General features: G+C 47.5%; 1 protein-coding gene across 1 annotated transcript in view; it reads right to left on the bottom strand.

Moving 5' to 3' along the window:
- Positions 1–24987, bottom strand: part of NDRG1 (N-myc downstream regulated 1) — a 60607-nt gene that overhangs the window by 21338 nt on the left and 14282 nt on the right. The window contains exons 3-7 of the mRNA XM_007521893.3: positions 17505–17610; positions 16610–16730; positions 10909–10971; positions 9131–9191; positions 5703–5789 (exon numbers count right to left, since the gene is read on the bottom strand). Coding sequence (XP_007521955.1) covers positions 5703–5789; positions 9131–9191; positions 10909–10971; positions 16610–16730; positions 17505–17610 — 438 coding nt within the window. The remainder of the gene's footprint in view (positions 1–5702; positions 5790–9130; positions 9192–10908; positions 10972–16609; positions 16731–17504; positions 17611–24987) is intronic.

The following is a 24987-nucleotide window of genomic DNA, read 5'->3' as shown; positions in this document are numbered from 1 at the left end:
TTTTGTTTTGCTTTGATTTAGATTTTTGAAATCTGTTATTTAATATTGATTGATTCACAAAACTACAAGACAACAGAGGCCCAACTCTGCACTGTTCCCACCTCCAGAACTCCCAGTCCTTCCACTACAAGTCACGGCAGCTCACCCAAGACTGCAGACACAGGCCAGCCACCACTTCCACAACCATCATCTGCACTTGCAAACACCTGACCTTTTTTTTTTTTTCCCTCCCTATAGCTCCCATCTTCTCTTCCTTTTCCAAGTCACAGAACTGCCTATTTTAACATCCAAATATCCCTCCCTTTTTCCTCTTCTCTCTTTGGGACCTGATGGAGTTGGAGCTCAGAGCCCTCTGGTCATCTTCCCCCATCATTTCTCTTCCACTGAGAGTATAGGCTAAAATTCTTTTGGGGTTGCAGAAGTTGGGAGTTTTGGCTTCTGTAAGTGCTTATCCTCTGAACAAGAGTATTGGCAGGTGGATCCACACCCCCAGCCTACCTCTGTCTTTCCCTAGTGTGGCAAGGCTCTGGAGCAGTGAGGTTCAACATACTCTATGCTATGCCTGAGAAAGATGAGTCCTGATATTGCAGAAGCTTGGAATGTTCCTACTCATGATCACAAAATGTGAGCTCAGATCTACAGGGATGCAGAGGTCACATAGGTTCCTAAGCTGACTATGGGTCCCAGATCACATCAAATAGATGGGGTTTACAGTCAACAATATTTATACACCTTTCCCATATTTGGGAGCTACTCTCTTCCCAGATCCAGCTTTCTGGTCCTTTTTCCAGCCATGACATCATCTCCCCAGACAATAACTAGGATTCAACTGCATATCAGATTTCAGGCTTAGGGGAAAAAAAAACTAGTACAGCCATGGGCCCTTTGGAATAGGGCCCTTTGGAATATAACTAAAATATGTCTACTAGCTATCTACAAAACAGAGACCCCCCCCCAACCCTTTATCTGCACTATTCCAGCCTTTTAAAGTCCATGAATAATCAACAACCTGTTTGCCTTTATATGTTAACTCTCTTTCCAGCCACCAGGTTCCAGATGCTAGTATGATGCCAACCAGACATCCCTGGACAGATGACTCCACCAATGTGTCCTGGAGCTCCAATTCCCCAAAACCCCACCACACTAGGGAAAGAGAGAAGCAGGCTGGGAGTATGGATTAACCTGTCAATGCCCATGTTCAGCGGGGAGGCAATTACAGAAACCAGACCTTCACCTTCTGCATCCCATAATGACCCTGGGTCCATACTCCCAGAAGGATACAGAATAGAAAAGATATCAAGGGAGGGGGTGGGATGTGGAGTTCTAGTGGTGGAAACTGTGTGGAGTTGTACCCCTCTTATCCTATGGTTTTGTCAGTGTTTCCTTTTTATAAATAATAATAAAATTAATAAGACACATTGGTGAGGTCACCAGTGGGCTCCAAGTCTTTAGCCAGCGGGGACCCTTTACATTTCTTCTAAACACACTAAACAGACTCATCCTAGTCTACACCGAGGTCCTGTGCACCTCCAGTCATTCCTCCTGTATCAACCTCCAGATATCCTCTCAAAAGTCAGATCCTTCTCTCAGGATACACTGAGTTCACAAAGGACAATCTTCTCCTCTTGCCATCTCTCCTGTGACCATGCTAGGTTTGCACCAGGACACCCAGAAACAACAAAGACATGGCCAGGGCTCTCAGTGACACGGTAAGTGATTCATAAGACTCGGTCCAAGTATGGAACTCCACAGATTTTTTTCACTGTTTCTTTTAAAAATTATTTATTTCCTTTTTGTTGCCCTTGTTATTATTGTTGTTGATGGCATCATTGTTGGATAGGACAGAGAGAAATGGAGAGAGGAGGGGAAGACAGAGAGGAGGAGAGAAAGATAGACACCTGTAAGTCTGTTCCACCACTTATGAAGCGACTCCCCTGCAGGTGGGGAGCCAGAGGTTCGAACCAGGATCCTTATGCCAGTCCTTGTGCTTTGCACCATGTGTGCTTAACCTGCTGTGCTACCACCCAACTCCAGATTTGTCACCATTTCTATGGTGAGAAATCTGAAAAATGCTGTAAACAAAAGACACTCCATAACTGTTAGGTATACAGCAGGAGCTGAGTGCCAGGTACACAGTGAGGACCTGACAAGTTCCAGGTATGCAGAGGGAAGTCCTTACATGGGAGGCATGCAGACTGAACTCCAGAACTGCTGGGTACATAGCGACAGTCTCTTCAAGTCTAGGCATACAGCGGGGGCCCCACGAGTTGCTAGCAGACAACCAGCACTCCAGGAATGAGTGTCATGGGCTAAGCCTGCGTGCAGTCTGCTTGGTCTCTGGGTCTGATAACTCCACTGACAGCGTGAGGCCAGGCACTTCACAGCAGGGCTAAGGTAAGGGACTTTACAAACGATGTGATATCCTGTCTGTCGTAAAGTCTGACACACAGGACCGACACAGCAGAGCCTTGATACCTCCGCCTTGTGATCTGTTTTTCCTCCCAGAACTGGGATTGAGAGGAACATGATATTACAGACACACAGACATGCCTGGACTCCACCTTAGTCACTGGCCAGTGTCCCCAGCCCTCGAGGGCTGTCTCTGAATACTCATCCAGGAGACAGACTGGTTGTCAGACCAGTCACTTTCTTTACTGGAAAATGAAAACAAAACAACAAAACAGGGATGGGGCAAGGGTAGAAAGCATAATGGTTATGCAAAGAGACTCTCACACCTGAGGCTCCAAAGTCCCAGGTTTCCTCTCCCAGCATCACCTTAAGCCAGAGCTGAGTGGTGCTCTGGGAAGAAAAAGAAAGAAAAGGAAAGAAAAGAAGGGATGGATTCTGCTGCTAAGCCCCATGCAAGCAATGGGGGAGGGTTCCCAAGCTTGGCGGGTGCTCCAAAAAAAGAACACAATTTGAGGGCTGAGGCAGGAATGGGGGTGCAAGGCAGGGCACAGCCCCGCCAAACCTTCTCTCCCTAAGAGCTACTACCCCACACTTGGCAAAAACACAGTTTTAAAAATGAGAAGCTGGGATCACCCCTGCTTGAAAGGCTTTGTCCTGTTTCAGTTGGAAACATTTCTGCTCTCTTTGGCAGATACTGGGGCCTTTATGAAAAAAAGCACAATAATCATTTTTAAAGGGTAAACATGGAACGCTAAGACACCAGCCAGCACAGAACTTCCGAGGCAGCATAGGACCCTTCTCCTAGGGCAGGGAGGTGTCCTGCCCCTCTCTATCCCCACACCTGATGTGTCATTAAGGCCAGAATCTGACACCTGCTGAATGAGGCAGGGAGCAGGAAGCATAGCCAGAATGCAGAGTCCTGGGTCCAGGGAGCCCGAGAGATCTGCATTTGGTCCCAGGTCTCCCCATCCCTGACTCTATGGGACTCTGGATTCTTTCCTTAGCCATTACATGCCTCTGTGTGGTGCTTCACAAGCAGTGAAGTAGGTCTACAGGGATCTGTCTTTCTCTCCCCCTCTCTGTCTTCCCCTTCTCTCTCCATTTCTCTCTGTCCTATCCAACAACGATGACATCAATAACAACAACAACAACAATAACAGCTACAGCAGTAAAACAACAAGGGCAACAAAAGGGAATAAATAAATATTAAAATAAATAAATGGTTTCCCACTGGAGTAACCTAAAGGGTTAAATGAAGTCATACAAACATAGAGCAATGGAGGATAGAAATGGTACTTAGCAGGAACTTGATAAAGTTAGCATCTTCTTTTCTGTTGTTTTTATTCTTTTTTTGTCTTTATGTTTATTAATGATTTAATAATGATTTACAAAATTATAAGATAACAGGGTTATGTTTCCACACCATCCCCATCACTACAATTCTGTGTCTCTACCCCACCCTCCAGTGGAAACTTCAATAGTTCTCCCAAGGGCAGAGCTATGGGTTGATTTTACATCTATTTTTCTCTATCTATATTTATGTCTATGTCCCTTTATATATATATAGCTCCCTATTTTTTTCTATAATCCTGCCTTCATTTCTTTTTTTATTGGGGGGGGGATTAATGGCTTCCAGTTGACAGTAAAATATAATAGTTTGTACATGCATAACATTTCTCAGTTTTCCACATAACAATTCAACCCCCACTAGGTCCTCCTCTGCCATCCTGTTCCAGGACCTGAGCCCTCCCTGCTGGCCCCACCCCAGAGTCCTTTACTTTGGTGCCATCCACCAGATTTTATTTTTCTCATTGCGACCAGGTTTATTGCCTGGGGCTTGGGGCCTGCGTGACAAATTTGCTGTTCCTTGTACTCATTCTCGCTTTTTAAGTGAATATTTATTTATGTAGTTAGGTTTCTTTCAATTTTTAAAAATTTGATTAGTCATTTAATATGGATTCACAAAATTACAAGGTAACAGGGGTACAACTTTGTATTGTTCTCAACAGCAGAGTTTTGAATCCCTAATTCCTCCATTGGAAGCTACAGCAGTTCTCTTAACTTTAAGGTTGAATATATGCGTTACTTATTATTTCTACAACTATCTGTTCATATTTGTATACATTTGGCCTTTTCTATGGTCCATCTTCCTTTCTAAGTCATCCTGTACTCATTTTCCCTCCCTCCCTCCCTTCTTCCTTCCTTCCTTCCTTCCTTCCTTCCTTCCTTCCTTCCTTCCTTCACCTCTCCCTCTCCCTCTCCCTCTTCCTCTCCCTCTCCCTTTCCCTCTCTCTTCTTTTTGTTGTTGAAAGAGACAGAGAGAAATTGTTGGGGGGGGAGAAAGAGAGGGCTAGAGAAAGAGAGACACCTGTAGCTCTGCTTCACCGATCATGAAGCTTCCGCCAGGCCGTGGTGAGTGGGGGCGCCTGAACTTGAATCCATGCACCTGGCACTGTGTGGACTCAGCTGGGCTGCCACTGCCCAGCCTCTTTGAGGACATTCTAACTGCTGTCAGGCTCAGCACTGAAATTCTATTTGTCGCGGCTGAGAAAACAGTACAACTGGTAAAACACTGAACTGTCACACCTGCAGTCCCTGGTTCCATCTCCAGCACAGCATGTACTGGGGTGGTGCCCTGGCTTGTCCCTCTTTCTCTGGCTTTCCTATGTAATAGATAAAACAAAACTGTAGAAAGATAAATAAGAGTATATTTCCCTTGGTGTATTGCACCAAAGTAAAGAACTCTGGGGTGGGGGCGGGGGGTGTTCAGGTCCTGGGACATCACGATGGCAGAGAGGGAACTAAGTGTGTGTATGGGGGGGGTTTAGACTGTTAAGTGGAAAACTGGGAAATGTTATACATGGACCAACTACTGAATTTACTGTCAGTTGTAAACCATTAATCCCCCCAATAAAGGGAAAAGTATGCTTCTTTACTTGTCAAAAATATGTGAGTTCCAGAGGTTAAAGGCCTTCATCTTGTCTGATTGTGTATTCCCAGCCTCTTAAGCGGAAGACTGCCACCTATTTGGTCCCTAGAGTAAGCTTCTTAACCGGGGCTATGCTTATCAGAGCTGACTGGAGGCCTGCATCCCAGTGGAATCTGAATGACAAACATCCCTATTTGAAGTCAGTTTACTCTTCAAGCAAAGCAGAGGAGTCCTGCTTTCTTCCAGGGTTGAGGAGTAGTAGGTGGTGTTGTGGTGTTAGGAGGGGTCTTTAGGCATGGTGGGTGTGTACCCACACCTCTCCCTGCGAGGACCCCTCCCGCCCCATCCAGGGCCCCAGCCTCACCTTGGAGGCTGCCCAGTCCATCCAGCCTTCTGCACAGGGGTTGACGTTGATGAGAACAAGCCCTTCCACCATCTCAGGGTTGTTGAGCTGCAATTCAAGTCACAAGATGAAACAGGCAACCGAGGAAACACACACACACACTTCAGCAGATGCAGGATTCGATCCCCAGAGAATGAAAGTAAAAAAACGGGAGTCCGGCTGTAGCGCAGCGGGTTAAGCGCAGGTGGCGCAAAGCACAAGGACCGGCATAAGGATCCCGGTTCGAACCCTGGCTCCCCACCTGCAGGGGAGTCGCTTCACAGGCGGTGAAGCAGGTCTGCAGGTGTCTGTCTTTCTCTCCCCCTCTCTGTCTTCCCCTCCGCTCTCCATTTCTCTCTGTCCTATCCAACAACGACAACAACAATAATAACTACAACAATAAAACAACAAGGGCAACAAAAGGGAATAAATAAATAAAATAAATATTTAAAAAAAAAGAAAGTAAAAAAACTTCAGGACGAGGGAGTCAGATGGCAGTAGTGAAGCAAGTTAAGTGCAGGTGGCGCCAAGCACAAAGACAGGTGTAATGATTCCTATTCAAGCCCCGACCTCCCCACCTGCAGGGGAGTCGCTTCACAGGTGGTGAAGCAGGTCTGCAGGTGTCTGTCTTTCTTTCCCCCTCTCTGTCTTCCCCTCCTCTCTCCATTTCTCTCTGTCCTATCCAACAATGACGACATCAATAACAACAACAGTAACTACAACAACACTAAAAACAACAAGGGTAACAAAATGGAGTAAATAAATAAATATTTAAGAAAAACTCTTCAGGACAAATAGCAAGTATATAATGCCTTGAAGACCAAATTCAGGTCAATAGCCCATTTCTAGTCAGTTTCTCTGACAATCCAGAAGGGATACTTTACCATCAACCTCATCCAGGGCAGATAAATGAAATCTAGTCCATAAGAAACTGACTAGTTTTGGACCAGGCAGTGGTGCACCTCTCTAAGCACACATATTACCAAGCCCAATGGCCCGAGTTCAAGCCCCCACTCCACACTTGCAGGGGTCACTTTGCAAGCAGTGAAGCAGGTCTGCAGGTGTCTAACTTTCTCTCCCCTCTCTATCTCTCTATCCTCTTTCTGTCCTACCCAGTAAAAATTAGAAAGAAAAAAAAATAAGAATTTGACTAGTTCTAGGAAACTAGCCCTCAGGCATCTATTCTCTATTAACCATCATCTACCTATTGAACTAACTACCCATCTGTCTATATCTTCACATCTAAGATACAGTTAAGTTTGTGGGATTTTTTTTTTTACTTTCTGTTTTTTGCTGGGAGCCAGACTGATAGGTGAGTCAGACTGATAAGTGTTCACGTCAACACTTCAGCTCTAGCAAATCCCAGCAAATCAATAGGTTGTCAGAACACAAGCGGAAAAAAAAAAAAAAAAAGAGAGAGAGAGCATCACTGCACTTTGAAACAGTTGCTCAGGAGAGACACAAAGGGTCCAGTCGCACTTGACTTGGGCTCACTGTAATCACAACTGCCACAGGAACACAGGTAGCTGTGATGTTAGGGGAGCCTCAACCAGGGCCCGAGGGTCCTCTAACCACAGAAATGTACCAGAGCTGTTCTGCAGCAATTTAAGATGTTCTGTAAGTCGGACTAGAGATGGTGAAGACGGCCGAACCACCACAGAGAATCGCTGTGCTAGGGCCTACTCCTCAGGGAGAGGAGGCCTTCCAGCAGCCAAGTGGGCAAAGTCCAGAGCCCACGATGGGGGACTGGCTGGTGGTGCACCCAGCAAGGTACACATGTCATCATGCTGAAGGGGCTGGGTTCAAGGCTCTCGTTTATGGGTGTTTTATGAATGAATGAATGAATGATGGAGCTGTGCTGAAGGGCTCTCTCTCTCTCTCTCTTTCCCTCTCTCTCTTCTACCAGGGTACCACTGGAGCTGTGCTGAAGATCTCTCTCTCTCTCTTTCTCTCTCTCCCTCTCTCTCTCTCTTCTATCAGGGTATCACTGGGGTTTGGTGCCAGCGTTATGAATCTACTGCTCCTGATGGTCATTTTTTCCTTTTTTTCCCTAATTTTTTAAATTATTATTATTAGTAGGGCAATGAAAAATTCAGAGGCCACAGGGAGAGAGGGAGAGAAGGACAGATAACTGCACACCTACTTCATCATTCATGAAGCATCCCCCACATAGGTGGGGAGCAGGGACTTGAACTCAGGTCTTTGCGCTTGGTAATATTTGTGCTTAACTGGGTGTACCATCACCCAGCCTGTATCGCTCTTTTTCACTCCCTCCCCCAATCTGTACTATGAGTAAAGAAATAAAAAGAAAGTTAAACAAACATGACAATCATTTTGTAGGCATCTTTGAGGCACTGAATCCCAAAGATAACCCTCGTGGGGGAAATAAGGATACAAATGCACATCCGTACCAAGGAAGGGCTGGCAGCAAGCTTGCTCAGCGATGTGCTGACTGGCCATGTGTATGACCAGGTTCCAGCCTGGCTCCCACCACCCTGGGGGCAGCTTCTATACTGTGGTTTCTTCCCTTCTCTGCTTTGCTGTCTCTCTCTCTCTTCCTTTCTGTCTGAAAGTCAGTTCAGAATGGTCAATTGCAGAAAAATAAAGGACCACAGAAATCATCTCTTTTCTTCCTCCCTCCCTCTCTCCCTCCCTCCCTCCCTCCCTCCCTTCCTTCCTTCCTTCCTTCCTACCTTCCTTCGCCCTTGTTCTCACTGTTGTTGTCATTGTTGGATAGGACAGAGAGAAATGGAGAGAGGAGGAGAAGACAGAGAAAGGGAGAGAAAGATAGACACCTGCAGACCTGCTTCACCGCCTGTGAAGCGACCCCGCTGCAGGTGGGGAGCCGGGGGCTCGAACCGGGATCCTTGCATGGGGTCCTTTGTGCTTCACGCTATGTGCACTTAACCCGCTGCGCTACCGCCTGTTCCCCTCCTTTTTTTCTATTTTATTTTTACTTGACAGGAAAGAGAGAAATTGAGAGAAGATGGGGAAATAGAGAGGGAGCGACAAATAGAGAGGGAGCCTGCAGATCTGCTTACCGCTTGTGAAGCTGACCCCTGCAGGTGGGGAGAAAGGGTTTGAGCCTAGGTGCTTGGTGAGAATTGCACTTCCCTGGGTGCAGCCCCAGCCCCAGCCCCAGCCCCAACCGCCCTAGAAGTCAGAATGAGAAACTCTCAGTCTGCATGTGAAAACATGCCCAGAGGCTCACATCTTCCCCGGCCCCCCAAAAAGAGCAAGTGAACACTGGTTTTCCTGGGGGAAATGAAATTAGGCATCCTTTGGTTTTTCTTTGGGATTTTTCAATGCTTTTCCCATTTCCATTCTCAACCATGAAGGCATCTCATTTTTAAAACATAATTTATTAGTGCCCCTCCCCCACACAAAAAGAAGGAAAGCAAAAAACTCACAGCAAAACGAGTGAGGATGTAAGCGCCAGCGCCGGTCCCCATGCCAATGACGCTCTTCAGTCTAGAAGCAGAAATACAAAGAAGCACGAGGTGTGGATGCTTGAGCAGCCGCTACACGCACGGCAAAGCTTCCCATTTTCACCCCTAGAGCATCACCTCCCCCCAGGTCCAACGCAGGGTGGTTGACAAGCTCCAAAGTGGGGGTGTGCTGCTGCAGTGTCCCCTAAAACCCCCAAACAGAGGGTGTGTGGTGGCCTGACAGAGGACAGTGACTTTATCCCTTTATTTTTAAACTTCCCTCCCAGACAGACTGCCTGACATTTATGGGAAGTCCCGTTATAGGACTGCTTCCTGGTCTAGAGAGAGTTTTATTTTGGATTCTGACCCTTGGAACGAAAACTGGACAAAATATTTTAGGTATTATCTATCACATGAAAGACTCAAGGAAATGAGGACCGGACCAAAGAAGAAAAGAGGAAATCAAGAAAATAAGTGTCTGCAGGCCAGGGAGGAAGCATAGTCAGTCTGCAGAAGACATACATGCCAGAGGCTCTGAAGTCCCAGGTTTGATCCCTAATGTCACTGTAAACCTGAGCTGAATAGAACTTTTTTTTAAAATAAACTTTCTTTTAAAAATATTTTTATTTATTTCTTTTTTTAAAATTTCTTTAATAGGGGATTAATGTTTTACAGTTAACAGTAAATATAATTTTTATTCATTTCCTTATTGGATAGGGACAGAGAGAAATTGAGAGGAAGAGGGAGAGAAAGAGGGAAAGAGACAGAGGGACACCTTCTTGTGAAGCTTTCCCATTGCAGGTGGAGCTTGGAGGCTTGAACCTGGGTCCTTGTGCACTATAATGTGAGTGCTTAACCAAGTGTGCCACTGCCTGGCCCCCAGAACTTCTTCTTTTTTTTTTTTTTTTTAAAGAATAACAAAGAAAATCAGAGCCTGGAGAGAGGAGCTGAGAATTCAGGCAACTGTATTCCAGAATATTCCACAGGAAAGAGAATCAGTGAAAGAAGGAGAAATAAGGAGAGGGCAAGAGCGTAACAGTCATGTAGAGATGGATTCACTCAAGAAGAAAAAAATGTTGAAGAGGAAGACTTACTCTGACGCTGTTTACAGAAGGTGAGGAGAGAAATTCCTAAATGGGAAACTGGAAACTTCAGGGCTCAGGGTAGGCTGTGGCCTAAGGAGCGGCAGAAGCTGAAAGGGACCCTTCACCTTTCTCACAGAAGGATGAGGGTGTAAAGCCCCCCTCTTTTAAAAAACTGTAGTATCTTTACTTATTTAGATAAAGAGACAGAGACAGCCAGAAATTATGAGAGAGAAAGGAGAGATGGGAGTCGGGCGGTAGCGCAGCGGGGTAAGTACAGGTGGCGCAAAACTCAAGGACTGGCGTCAGGATCCTGGTTCAAGCCCCTGGCTCTCTACCCTCAGGGAAGTCGCTTCACAAGCATTGAAGCAGGTCTACAGGTGTCTATCTTTCTCTCTTCCTCTCTCCATTTCGCTCTGTCCTATCCAACAATGACAACAACAATAATAACTATAACAATAAAAAAACAAGGGCAACAAAAGGGAATAAATAAATAAAAAGAGAGAGATAGGAGGGAGAGAGACAGAGAGACACCTGCCACCCTGTTTTACCACATGCAAAGATTTCCCCCAGTAGGTAGGGACTGGGGGCTTGAACTTGGGTCCTTGTGCATTGTAACATGTGTGCTCAACCATTTTGCGCCACCACCTGGCCCTGGGAGTGGACCCTTTGTCTTACCCAAACTGCTGAAGGACTCCAGGAAGCATCTCAGCCAGCTGATCCATGGAAGGGTACATGTACCTTGGGAGAAACCACACAGTTAGCTGGAGTCTGAGATGGTGATGACAGCAGGACAGACAGTACTGGAGGGGAAGGAACCCTGAAAACTCCTATCTAGGGCCCCTGCACCCCACATTCCTCACTGTGCACAAAAGTCTGTTCCACTCGAAAAGAAGCCCCCCACGCCCACCCCCCCCATCCCGAAAGCTCCTCCTTTCACTCTATGACCTGAACCTTTTGCAACTGCTTCTGGGATACCAGGCCCCACAGCGAGTGTTCTGTGATCAGGACAGACTCGCTTGATCCTTGCAACAGCTCTGCATGGCTGCTGTGGATTTTCCTAGTATAAAGCTTAAAAATGTCACTGAGACGGACGAAGCCGCTTGGCTTCACAGCTACACAGAGACTTGGAGTCACGTCTCACATAGCTGCTGGGGATCCAAAGCCACAGTTCTCTTCCAGCACGGTTTCTGCCCCTTTCTCAATGAAAGCCTAAGTCTTATCTCCTCTCCTCCAAGACACACTCTGGAAGGAGCTTGGTGCATTGGCCTGAGGAGCTGGACAGTGACTCAGTCAGCCTCAAGACACAGTACTCAGAGAGCTCAGAGACACAGAGAGGCCCTTACCCACACACCGCTTGTAACCACGGTTCCTGTGAACAGAGAGCTTGTCTTGCCCCAGTTCAAAATCTGTTCCCAGAGATATCACAGAGTAGTTCACCAGTCTTTCATTCCTGAAGCCCCAGAAAATGTAGGTTCAGTCCCTGGCATCACCTTCTGCTAGAGATGAGCTATGTAGTGAACTTTCTCAATCTCTTACACACACACACACACACACACACACACACACACACACACACACACACACACACACACACACACAAGATAGGCTGGTAAAATAGCTTACTTGAGTAGTGTGATGCTGTGTATGTGCACAGTCCAGGTTTGAGTCTGGCCCCCACTGCAGTGAGGGAAGTTTTGGTGCTATGATCTATTTTATTGTATCTCTGCCTCTGAGAGGGAGAGAGAGGAGAGAGGGGGGAGAGAGAGAGGAGAGGAAGGGAGAGGAGGCATGGGAAGAAAGAGGAAAGGGGATGAGAGAAGAAGAGAAGAGAAGAGAAGACAGGAGAGGGGAGGGGATGTGAAGGAGGGAACAGAAAAGGAGAGGAGGGGAAAGGACAGGATGGGAGGGGAGAAAAGGGAAAAGAAGGGAGAGGATGGGGGGAGGGGAGAAAAGGGAAAAGAAGGGAGAGGATGGGGGGAGGGGAAGGGAGGGGAGGGGAGAAGAGGAGAGGAGTCCCAAAAGCAGATAAAGAGAAGGGTGAGAGTGAGTGACAGGGGAGTCTGTGTTTTAAGGTGAGGCCTTCCTCTAGGGGGTGCAGGAAACCCCAGTCTCCCACCCCCAGCTGCTTAGCAGAGCCCACAGGGGCTGCCCCTCCCCTGGGCACCGCCTGCCTTTGCTGGAGGCAGCCACCCACTCACTGTTCACTGCTGACACCACATACAGACACTTCCCAGCCACCAGTAGCCCTCCCAGGCCAGGCCTCTCCTTCCAACCTCCTGTTCACAGGCTGGTCTTCCCCCTGTGCTTTGTACATGATGTCCCCTCGGTCTCCTTGGGAGCAGGTGTACGTTGACCAACCCATCGTCCATCGACCCCACCTCCAAATTTCCAGAGAGCCAGCCAAGGGCCTCTGACCTACCATGTGCCAACATCAGGAGCCAGTTTCCACGTGTTTTCTTTTCCACCTTCCCGGGAGGAAGGCCAAGAATTCTACCTCTCATCAAGGTCCCAGCTGTCATTAAGACTACTCAAAAAGATGCATGCAGAGAGCCAACTCCAGAGCTGGGGGAATCCAGCCAGGATATATCTACCCATTCCCACTTTGCTGTGTCAGCCCTAGGATGGCGGCCATGGACCCTGACAGTGGGGGAACCCCAACTACAGGAGAGAGAATCAAGTCCAGTTCTGGCTATACCCTGGCTTCTACCAGCCACACAATGGAATCATCTGGTAATTTGGTGGGTAGCAAGGATCCAACAGGTTGGCTTCCCCATCAGTGAAACACAAATCCTGGGCTAGGTGTAGAGGGTGGGGCAGAGCTAAGAGTAATTTTTTAACCTCCCAAAGGGAAGCTAAGAGCCAGTGGGCTAGCCTGAGTCTTTCAAGAATTGCTCTAACAGTGAATTTGCTGACAGATGTTTCATGGATTCTGCTTGTTAGTGGTCAGTCACGCTCTGTTGTGCTAAGAAATTTGAGGGCTGGGTGTCCCTTCTCTTTGTCCTTGATGAAGTCTACCTGACCGGTTAAGAATATCATTACCATTTCGCTCTCAGAGTTGTCATTTGGGCTTGGTGCCAACACTAGAATTCCACTGCTCCTGGTGAACTTTTTTTTTCCCCATTAAAAAAATCATCTGCACTACTCTAGCCTTTAGGTTCATGATTAGCCAACAATTTGTTTGGCTTTATATGTTAACTCTTTTTTTTAGCCACCAGGTTCCAGATGCTAGCAGGATGCCAACCAGACTTCTCTGGACAGACAACCCAACCAATGTGTCCTGGAGCTCTACTTCCCCAGAACCCTGCCCCACTAGGAAAAGAGAGAGACAGGCTGGGAGTATGGATCCACCTGTCAACACCCATGTTCAGCGGGGAAGCAATTACAGAAGCCAGACCTTCCACCTTCTGCATCCCACAACGACCTTGGGTCCATGCTCCCAGAGGAATAGAGAATAGGAAAGCTATCAAGGAAGGGGATGGGATACGGAGTTCTGGTGGTGGGAATTGTGTGGAGTTGTACCCCTCTTATCCTATGGTTTTGTCAGTGTTTCCTTTTATAAATAAATAATAAAAAATAATTAGTGGATAGGATAGAGAAATTGAGAGCGGAGGGAGAGATAAGAGAGGAAGAGAGGTAGGTAGATGACTACAGACATGCTTCGCCACTTGTGAAGTGTTCCCTCTGCAGGTGAGGAAGCAGTGGCTTGAACCCAGGTCCTTGTATGTAGTACTATGTGCGCTTAGCCAGGTGCACCGCCACCAAATGCCAAATTTAGTTTATTCCTTTATTAATTTAGGAGCCAGGGTAATTGCTGGGGCTTGCTGTCTGCACAGCCCCACTGTTCTCAGCAGGCATCACTTTCTCTTCTTTTTGATAGAGGGTGAGACATAGAGAAGGAGATAAAGGCAGGACTCACACACAGAGAGAGACAAAACACCTACAGGACTGCTCATCTCCTTTTGAGAAGTTTCCCCCTGCATTCTGGGACAGGGCGCCTGAACCCAGGTCCTTGCACATTGTAATGTGTGTCTGCTAGTAAGCGAGCCAACATGTGGATGCTGATAAAGTTTGATTATTAAAGATAATTCAGGATTCCTGAGACAGTAAGGAATGAGACCTGCATGCGAATTTCTATAAGGCTTCTGTGGGAGATTAAAACCCAAGGACCTGCTCTCTCTCCCTCCCGAGACTTGATGACAACACAGAGGTTGTCAAGAGGTGGGTATATCTCTGCCCACAAAAGCCATTTGTAACCCCGTGGCCTCAACCCCATGGTGGGAACATAAAGGGTGTGCAAGACACACGCTGAGGGATGCAGGCAGGTAAACACTTTGAAACCTGGCAGACTCATGTTCCCCTCCAGAAGTGTGTGTGTCTTAAAGAGTCAGAAGACTGGACTTGAACTCAGGTTCCCTAGTTCAACGTGCTGTGCCAAGCCTGAATGGAAGAGTTAAGTCCTCCTCACGACTCAGTTTCTTCACCGAGAAAAAGAAGCTAGGACGGCCGGGTGGTGGCATATCCGGTTAAGCTCTAGGACCTGCACAACGATCTGGGTTCAAGTCCTGGTTCCCCACCTGCAGGGGAGACACTTCACAAGTGATGAAGCAGGTTTGCAGATGTTTCTCTTTCTCTTGCCCTCTCTATCTCCCCTTCTTCTCTCAATTTTTCTCTGTCCTATCAAATAAAATGGGGGGAAAATGGCTGCTAGGAGCAGTGGATTTGTAGTGCTGGCATTGAGTCCCAGTAATACCCCTGGAAGAAAAGAAAGAAAGGAAGGAAGGAAGGAAGGAAGGAAGGAAGGAAGGAAGGAAGTAAAAAGAAAGAAATGGAGGTGGTCCGGGAGATGGCACAGCAGAGAAAGCATTGGACTCTGAAGGATGAGGTCCCATGTTCAATCCCCGGCAGTACATGTACCAGAGTGGTCTGGTTCATTCTCTCTTTCCTCTTATCTTTCTCATAAATAAATAAAATCTTTAAAAAAGAGAGAGAGAGAGAAAGAGTGAGAGGAAAGAAAAAGGAAATGAGCTAAATACTTGTCAATACACCAGCTGTAGGGATTAAGTGCAAGTGACATTTGTAAATGACGATCATTAAGCTGGGCCCATGGGAAGGACTTTATCAATATTGTTTACGATTTCCTTCCTATCTCCTGACATTAATATTTCTGGAATTTTCCTCAGATTCTTCTGTCACAGCGATCATCCTCTTTCCTCACATCGAGGTCATAAACAGATATTGAAAAAGTCACGGAGGGGCAAGATGGTGGCACACTGCATTGAGTACACATTAGTCTCAGTGCACAAGGACTCAGGTTCAAGCCCCTAGTGCCCTCCTGCAGTGGGGAAGCTTCACAAGTGGTGAAGCAGAGCTGCAGGTGTCACCCTCTCCCTCTTTGTTGTGTACCCAGCCCAGGTGAGAGCCTGGTCAACACTACAGTGGAAAGTTTCAGTGCCCTGGCCTTTCTCCTCCTCCTCCTCCTCTCCCTCCTCTACCTCCTCCATCTCCTCTTCCTCCTTCTCTTCCTCCTCTCCCTCTTTGTCCTTCTCCACTCTCGGAGAAAGTGTCAGCTCAGATTAGTGAAGCTCAAGCAGTAGTAAGAACAACCAAAAGCTGGTGAAATATTACACAGATCTTCCTTAACTTAAGGTCCAAAGACACGAGCCCATTGCAACTTGAAAATACGAGATATTGAAAATGCAAACTGGGACCTTACAGCTACTTCCCAGCATCCTGAGACAGGATCCACCCAGAGCCTACCCCTCTGACAACTTAATCAAGATGAAAAATCATAAGTCATGAACCAGCTCAATAAGAAAAAAATTATCTTGCACCGAAGTAAAGGACTCTGAGGGGAAAGGGTGGCATCAGGCCCAGGTGCTCCATGGTGAGGTGAGAGTGTTTTATAGAAAACAAACTTTACACAAGTACCAACAACTGTGTTTACTAAACCATTCATCCTTTCCAATAAAAAATATTTGTTTTATTTTATTCTATTTTACCTCCAGGATTACTAGTGGGGCTCGGTGGCAGCACAATGAATCCACTCCTCCTGGCATCTATTTTCTTTGATAGGACAGAGAGGAATTGAGAGAGGAGTGGGGGATAGAGAGAGAGAGAGAAATAGAGACACCTGTGGCCCTGTTTCACAGCTTGTGAAGTGACCTCCCTGAAGATGGGGGACCAGGGGCTAAGACCCGGATCCTTGCACGGGTTCTTATGCTTGATAATCTGTAAGCTTAACCGGCTGCACCACCGCTTGCCCCCAAATTACTATTACTTTTTAATTTAAAAGCATGATTAGTTAGTTCAGCCTTTACTTGACCTTCCCACCACTTATTGGAGCTGTGTGTACTAAAGTTTGTCTCCAGCTTCATACCCTGTGGGGAAGGATGCAGCCCCATCCTGCTGGCCAGGGGCGTCCACGTGGCAGACGGCAAAGTGCTGAGTGATCTCTTGCATGTCCTCATAGTTGAAGAGTGGGTTGTAGCAGGTTTTGTCTGCAGAACAGGTAGGGGAGAGAGAGAGAGAGAGAGAGGGGAAAAGTGGCAGTGAGGTACTAAATTCAGTTGTTCAACTGCAAAGGAAACTCACTTTGTCTACTCCCCAATGGAGCAGATAGAAACGGACTTGCAGGGGTTGGGCAGTAGCGCAGCGGGTTAAGCGCAAGTGGCATGAAGCGCAATGACCAGTGGAAGGACCCCGGTTCAGCCCCCGGCTTCCCACTTGCAGGGGGAGTCGCTTCACAGGCGGTGAAGCAGGCCTGCAGGTCTTTCTCTCCCCCTCTCTGTTTCTTTTTCCCTCTGTCCTGTCCAACAATGATGACATCAGTAACAACAATAATAACTACAACAACAATAAAACAACAAGGGCAACAAGAAGTGTTGGGGGGGGAGCAAAAAAAAAAAAGAAAGAAAAAGACTTCCATGAGCGTGTCCCTCACCCCACCCCACTGCCCACTCCTGCTGCTGTTTAAGAGTTAAGCAAGAGTAAGTCCCAGAGCAAAGCCGTGGGTGTGGAGCTGGCCTGCTCACCAAGACACAAAGGCAGCTCCTTGTCCCAGTACAGAGCGTCCAGGCTCTTCCCGTCTACAGCAAGAGTTCTTCCCATGACAGTTCTGGGAAGTTCCAGAATGAGGAAGACACCTTCTCTGGCACAAGCCCTCCCTGTCCTCTTCCTCTACTTCCTCTGACCCCGGAGGGATGTGTATGTGTGGTGTGGGCAGAGAGGGCGAAGTGGGGTGCACCAGTAAACCAGGGCCCCTCAGAACTTACGGTTCATGCCAATGTCATGGTAGGTGAGGATGACCGGCCGGCTTCCCTTGGGGGTCCCACACAGGGTGACGTGCAGGGAGCCGTGCAAGGTCTCAATGTCCTGCTCCTGAGAAACACAGAGAACAGAAGGGGTTCACTGGGGGAAGACAGAAACAGGCTGGGCTCCTGGATCCACCTACCAATGCCCATGGAGAAGCGATTACGGAAGCCAGGACTCCCACTTTCTGTACCCCAAAAAGAATTTTGATCCATACTCCCAGAGGGGGAGAAATGATGGGGGAAGATGACCAGAGGGCTCTGAACTCCGACTCCATCGGGACCCAGAGAGAGAAGAGGAGAAAGAGACGGAGATTTGGATGTAGTAATGGGTGCAGATGTGACTTGGAAAGGAAGAGAAGATGGGACCCTAATAAATGGAAAAATGTAGGGGTCACGTGATGGTGCACCTGGTTGAGCACACATGTTACCGTGCACAAGGACCCAGGTTCGAGCTCCCAGTCCCCACCTGCAGGGGGAAAGCTTCATGAGTGGTGAAGCAATGCTGCAGGTGTCTCTCTTCCTCTTTATCCCTCTTTCCCTCTTGATTTCTGGCTGTCTCTATCCAATAAATAAAGTTAATTATAAAAATATTTAAAAAATGGGAATATATACATTTAGACAGGTGACAGACAGGCTATTTCACCTGGATTGGGGGGGGGCTGTGAGATTGGGGCAGGAGAGGATCAGGGCTCAGTGGTTTTCATTCTGAAGAGCTCAGTTCAGAAATGAAAAAAGGTATACCTTAAATCTCAGGCTGGATCTTCAGAGCAGGAAATCACAAAATATAGCTTTTATTTATTTCTATGATCTTTATTTATTGAAAAGAGACAACCAGACATCAAGAGGGTAGGGGGAGACAGAGAGACACCTACAACCCTGCTTCATGCCTCGCAAAGGTGGGAGCCAGGGGCTTGAACCTGTGTCCTTGCACATTGTAACCTGTGCGCTCAACCAAGAGTGCCGTCGCCCGGCCCTTCTTTTCTTTTATTATTATTTTTTTGCCACCAGAGTTACTGCTGAGGCTGGAGGCCTGTACAGCCCCACCAACCCCAGCAGCCACTTTTATTTTTACTAGAGGAAAAAAAAGACAGAGGAAGGAGGGGAGAGAGACAGAGAAAAGGGGAGACACCTGCAACATTGCTTTACTGCTCTGAAAGCATCTTCCTGCAGGTGGGCACCTGAGGGCTTGAACCCAGATCCTAGCACATGGCAATGTGTGCACTCCACTAGGTCAGCCACCAAACCCCCCACCCCACTCCCCTAACATAGGCATTTTTTAAAATATTTATTTATTTATTTATTCCCTTTTGTTGCCCTTGTTGTTTTATTGCTATAGTTATTATTGATGTCGTCCTTGTTGGATAGGACAGAGAGAAATGGAGAGAGGAGGGGAAGACAGAGAGGGGGAGAGAGTCGCCTGTGAAGCGACTCCCCTGCAGGTGGGGAGCCAGGGGCTCGAACTGGGATCTTTATGCTGGTCCTTGCGCTTTGCACCATGTGCACTTAAGCCGCTGCACTACCATCCTACTCCCAACACAGGCATTTTAAACAAGACTTGCTCCGTTTTCCATCGTAAGCAGAGTGGCCTCTGCTTTGAAGACCAGAGAAGCAAGCAAGTCTGAAGCTGGCAAGCAAAGGGCACATCTCTCCGGCCTGCACCTCCGTGAAGTAGGAGGATCACAGAGCATCACGGGAACGCAAGTCTGAGGGTTCACCAGGCTGTAATGACAAGTACAGCTCCGGGCTTCTCCTGAGCACCCCGACAAGCTGACTATACAGAGCACAGAACCTGCTCCTGGGTGCCGGATATTACCCGACACATCTCCCCTGCGTCCAGCAAGGACTGGAAAAATCCACAAATGACACAGTGAGGGCCCAGGGATCATCTGCTGGGCTCAACTCTCATCCCGAAGCCCCTGGGAGAACAATTGTTCATTGTAGGGACCTCATTCTCTATTGTCCCCCAGCTGATCCACATGGTGCCCCTCTAAAAATAGACCAGGCCAGCCAGTGTCCCTACTGGCCTGGGAGGCACCAGGGTTCAAATCTCACTGTGTCATTTGTGGATTTTTCCAGTCCTTGCTGGACACGTCTCAATCTCTCTCTGATAAATAAAAATCAAATCAAATCAAAGGGGAGCAGATAGCATAATGGTTATGCAAAAGAGACTTTCATGCCTGAGGCTCCAGAGTCCCAGGTTCAATCTATCATGTTGCCATCACCTAGAACTGACCAGAGCGCAAACAAACAAACAACAAAAACTAGCCCTAAAATATAAGGAAAACATGGGCACTGAAAAAGGGTGGGGCATTGGGGGAGACCTCACAGAGCCTTCAGGTGCTCTTGCCTGATGGAGGGGTGTCCCCTGCCCTGAGGCTCATCAGAAGTCCCCTTGGCAATGGCTGGCAATGCACACGTGCGCGCGCGCGCACACACACACACACACACACACATTCACCTTCCAGACCCATTCTCAGCGTGTCCACTTTCAGAGCCAGATCCCAGGTGCACCTGACACAAAAAGTCCTGTTCAATTAGAGTCCCAAAGAGAGAAGGTTTCCCAAGCCATCCTGTCCACTCCTCTGAAAAAGTCTAGAAAGTTACTGTCAAAGTACAATGGGAATAGTTGTATGACAGCCAAAGAAATGCAGTCAGCTACCATGCCTTACACTGTGCTCTGCTGTGCTGCTTATAAAAGAACAATAATTCATACTTTATTGAGGGATATTTGGAAAGAGAGAGAGATAGTAGAATACTGCTCAGCTCTGACTTGTAGTGGCACACAGAGGACTGAACCTGGAACCTCACAACATAGCCAACATGCTGTCTATCCGACCTCTGGTTTTTTTCTTAGAAGTGGCTCCCATTGAATCCACGTTGGGTAACAACTGTCCATAGGTCATAGGTGAGAAGACAGAGGTCCAGAGAGGGCAAATCATTTGCCCCAGATCACACAGCTGGAATCTGCTGTGGCAGGATCTGAACCTGAGAGTCCTCCTTCAAAACGCTGTGCTCTTTGATGTCTCCAAGGACAACTTGTGCCAAGCATCGCAGGGAGAAAGGGCTGAGGACATCTGGAGAGGGTTGCAGCCATCCAAGTACCCCTTGGCACTCCTGGAGACCACTCTAGGCCCCCTCAATAGTGCCAAGGATCAGCGACCTCGGCCATGCCCTAGGCTGCACGGGCTCATGGAGCAGGGAAATTCCACCTGACCCTCCTCCCATGCCTCTGAAACATGCGTCTGCGCTCCACCCCCTTCGCACACACGACTGCTAGAGCGACATGTGTCTCAGCCTGAGAAAGGCCTCAGCACACATGCAAACTTCTCGGGGACTCCCTGCACACACCACGCAGCACACCTGGCCCCTCCTGCTTTCTTAATTTACCCTTTCAGTATCTTTTCTGTGGCACCTTCCACAAGTCTAGTAATGCTCCCACAGCTGCTCCTCAAACTGCCTGCCAGCTTCCGGTGGGAAAGGCTGGCTCTGTGCAGAGGGGGGTCGGGTTCAGAGAAAGCTCTTGGAGATGTGGATAGTCTACACCACATGTAGACTGTCCACAAAGTGGATAACACAAAGTGAAAACAACACCCACTACTAAGTATTCATCAGAAATTTCAGCTCTCTGGTTGCCAACCTTGGCTTCAAGCTTGATAAACTATGGCAGGCTCTGCTAGTTAGCCTGCCAGACTACTGTGGCTCCTGTCTTTATGGTCGGACTCCCACTAAAGTGCCTGATACAATTCCCCCCTTCTTTTACCTCCCCTGAAACCAAGTGCTTTCTTTGAACCAGGCCCCCTCTGCACAGAGCCAGCCTTTCCCACTGGAAGCTGGCAGACAGGCTGAAGAGGCAGCTGTGGGGGCGTTACTAGCCTCGTGGCAAGTGCCATACGAAAGTGATTGAAATGGTAAAGGAAGAAAGAGGGGCCAGGTGTGCTGCATGTTGTGTGGTGTGTGCAAGGAGTCCCCAAGAAGTCTGTATTTCTATTGAGGCCAAGCTTCCATCACAGCCAATATGAGGACAGTAGAAATTGCTGGAGTTCTGAGAAGAGACAGTATATATACCTGCTTCCTACCTGGAACATGGAGGAGAAGCACAGGGGTGTAGCCGCCATCTTATAAGCATGAGGCAAAGCTTCAAGCTCGGGATGGCATAACAGGATGCTCTGGCAAGAGTGAGGGGTCTGGGTTGAGCACACACATCACTGTGTGCAAGAAGCCAGGTTTGAGACCTGGTTTCCACCCATAGAGGAGAAGCCTCGCGAAAGGTGAAGCAGGGCTACAGGTTTCTCTCTCTTCCTCTCTCTCTCTCTCTCTCCCTCCCTTTCTACTTCTCTATTTCCTTCTATTTCCCCTTCTACTTCTCTATTTTCCTTTCACTTCTCAATTTCTCTCTGCCCTATCAAATAAAAGAAAGGTGAAAGAGGGGAGAATGATCACTGTGAGTAAACCGAGCCCCAGCAATAATTCTGGAGGCAATAAAGGAAAAAAAAAAAAAAACCAAAAAACCTGAGGGGTTTGCTGTGTAGTGTAGGTAGGTGAGGATAGAGGGAACTCTTTGCTAACTGATATCAACCCTCGTGACACACCCACCGGGTGTCATTGGATGTTACCGGATGACTCTGACAATGTTTTCCTTCAGCTGCAAACTGAAGTCAAAAAGTCCCTCCACTCAGGCAGCTGCTTCCAAGACTAAAACCCTTGGTCCAGACCAGGATGTGTGCTGCAATTTACAGCCCTTCCCTCCCTGCCAGCTGTCATGAGGGGCTGCCCCAGAAAGAATCACTCTGAAGCCACAGGCTTAAGTCAACAAGAGGATGATCCCAGGAGCTCTCTGGAGCCAGCTGCTGCCATCTCCTGCGACCATCTGTCTGCACGCCACCACAGGGGGCTTCAGACACTAAGAGGATGGCACACTGACCCAGCTCAGAGTCAGCAGGTGCACCGGGCCGCCGTGCTCTGAGTCCAGAAAGCCTGAGTAGTCCAGACCTGAGAAAAACAGAGGACACCCTAAGGAGGCAGAGAATAGCAGACTGAAAGCAGAGTCGGGTAATGACATGGAGGCTTGAGGAGACAAAGGTCAGGACTGAGTGTGGCAACTCAGGCCAGAGGCTGCCCAGGCCCATCATCTGCTGATGGCAGGTATTCTCCCTCTCCTCATGCCAATTCCATGGCGATGCCCCTGGTGAAAAGGGCCAGGCCTGGCTTGATTGTTCCTGTGGAGCAGGAGCATGAAGAGAATGAGAGAGTGAAAGCAGGCAGGGGAGGGGTGAGTGTGGGGAGGGGCAAGACAGTGTGAGGGAGAAAGTCAACCATCCCCTCACTGAGCCGACACATTCAAGGCAGGACTGGACCCCATGCTATCAGCACGGCCCACGTACAAATCCAAGAGCTCACGGCCGGGGATGAATCCCAGCATTTGAAGTAGCACACTGACAGCGAAGAAAAGTGTTCAGATTAGGGGCTGGGTGCTGTTGCACCTGACAAAACACACATTACCATGCATAAGGACCCAGGTTCAAGTCCCAAGTTCCTATCTGTAGAGGAGAAGCGTTATGTGTAGTGAAGCAGTGCTGCGGGTGTCTCTATTTTTCTCTCTACCTTCCTCTCTTTTCTCAATTTCTCTGACTCTACCCCAAAAAAAGGTGAAAAAAAAAAGCCATGGGAGCAGTCCCAGTGATAACCTTGATGGCAATAATATATATATATATATATATATATATATATATATATATATATATATGATTTATACTGTCTTAAGAGAAACCAAAAAGTCAATGAACTGGATGTTATTGTGCTTAGTGAAATCAGTACAAATGAAAGGCAGGGCTAGGTGGTGGTACCTGATTAAGCATACACATATATTACCAAGCACAGGGATGTGGGTTTGAGCCCCTACTCCCCACCTATAGGGGACCCGCTTCACATGCAGTGAAGCAGGCCTGCAGGTATCTGTCTTCATATCCCTCTATCTAGCTCCATGTCCTCTCTCAAATTCTTTGTCCTATTTAATAAAAAAAAAAAAAAGTAAAGGAAAAAAAAATAAAGGGAAAAAAATGGCCGCTTGGAACAGTAGCTCATAGCATCAGCCCCAAGTCCCCGGCACTGATGCTGGTGGCGATAAAATTTTAAAAAATAATGTGGCGGGAATTTTATGGAATTGTACCCTTCTTATCCCACAGTCTTGTCCATCGTTATTAAATCACTAATAAAAAGAAATAAATATGTAGAGATAAAAGACAACCAATGGATGGTTTAAATTATATGTGGAGTCGAGAGAAATGATACACATAAAACTGCAAAAAAAGAAGAAAGGAAAGGGAAAAAAAAGGAAAGACAGCAGTAAACTTCCTCTGAGACTTTGCAAGAACTATGGCTGTTAGCTTTGGGAAAGTAAGACCACAGAACGTTGGTGATGGCTGTGCTATGGAACTATACCCTGCAACCTTACAATGGTCTAACCCACTATTAATCACAAATAATAAATAAAATTAAATTGTTAAAAAATGCTAATTTGAAAAAAAGTGCAGATTAAAAAAATTATTGCCAAAGAGTTATTGCTGGGATTCAGCGCCTACATAAATATGAACCACTCTCATCTCTCTCTTTCTCTCTCTCTCTCCCTCTCTCCTTTTATTTTAGCTGATAGAGAGAAACTGACAGGGGAAGGATAGAGAAAATGAGACACCTGCAGCACTGTTTGACTGCTCGTGAAGCTTCTCCCTCGTAGGTGGGGACTGGGGAATTGAACCTGGGGCCTTGTACATAATAGTATGTGTGTTCTATTGGGTGTGTTAGCATCTAGTCCCAAGAGTTAAAATTCCATATTCACCCATGGACCTCCAAGTCCTGGTTCCTACCAAAGCCTAGGGTTTCACCCTGGGAAAACTAGACAATCAGAAGACCTCAAAGAGATCAGGCTAGACTTGTGGATACTTTCTCTAATGCTTAGTTTTGAATGTTGTCATCCCATCAAGAAAAGAAAGGAAGTCAGGGATTAGTTGCTGCAGGTGAAGGATGTCAGCTTGGCCACATGACACAGCCTTGTGAAACTGGAAGCCACACACTACAAGTCTGGAGGAAAGGAGATTACAGAGAAAAGTTATTTCATGGATTCGGGAGAAAAGAGAATTGATTGAAAGCCATTCATGGCGTAGTGAGGGCATAGGACCCGAGTCCTAAGCTGTGCTGATTTCATGCTCAGTGCATCCTCAGAAGTCATGAGACATAGCTGCCCCCACTCCAGCTTTCCTAAGTCTATGGGTTGGAAAAGTTAGTCCCAGGGAGGCTGGATGACTGAGGAAGGACACTAGGCTGCTGGAGACAGAGCTGGATCTGAAGCCATAGCTGCTCCTTGTGACCCAAATCACCATGCCAGGAGCCAGGAGAGGGGTGTGCACACTCGATCAGCTGGTGATCTGAGGCAGGACAGATCTGGGGAGAC

This window comes from Erinaceus europaeus, chromosome 1, assembly GCF_950295315.1.
Source record: "Erinaceus europaeus chromosome 1, mEriEur2.1, whole genome shotgun sequence".
Lineage (NCBI taxonomy): Eukaryota > Metazoa > Chordata > Mammalia > Eulipotyphla > Erinaceidae > Erinaceus > Erinaceus europaeus.
This window is presented reverse-complemented; position numbering and strand designations above follow the sequence as displayed.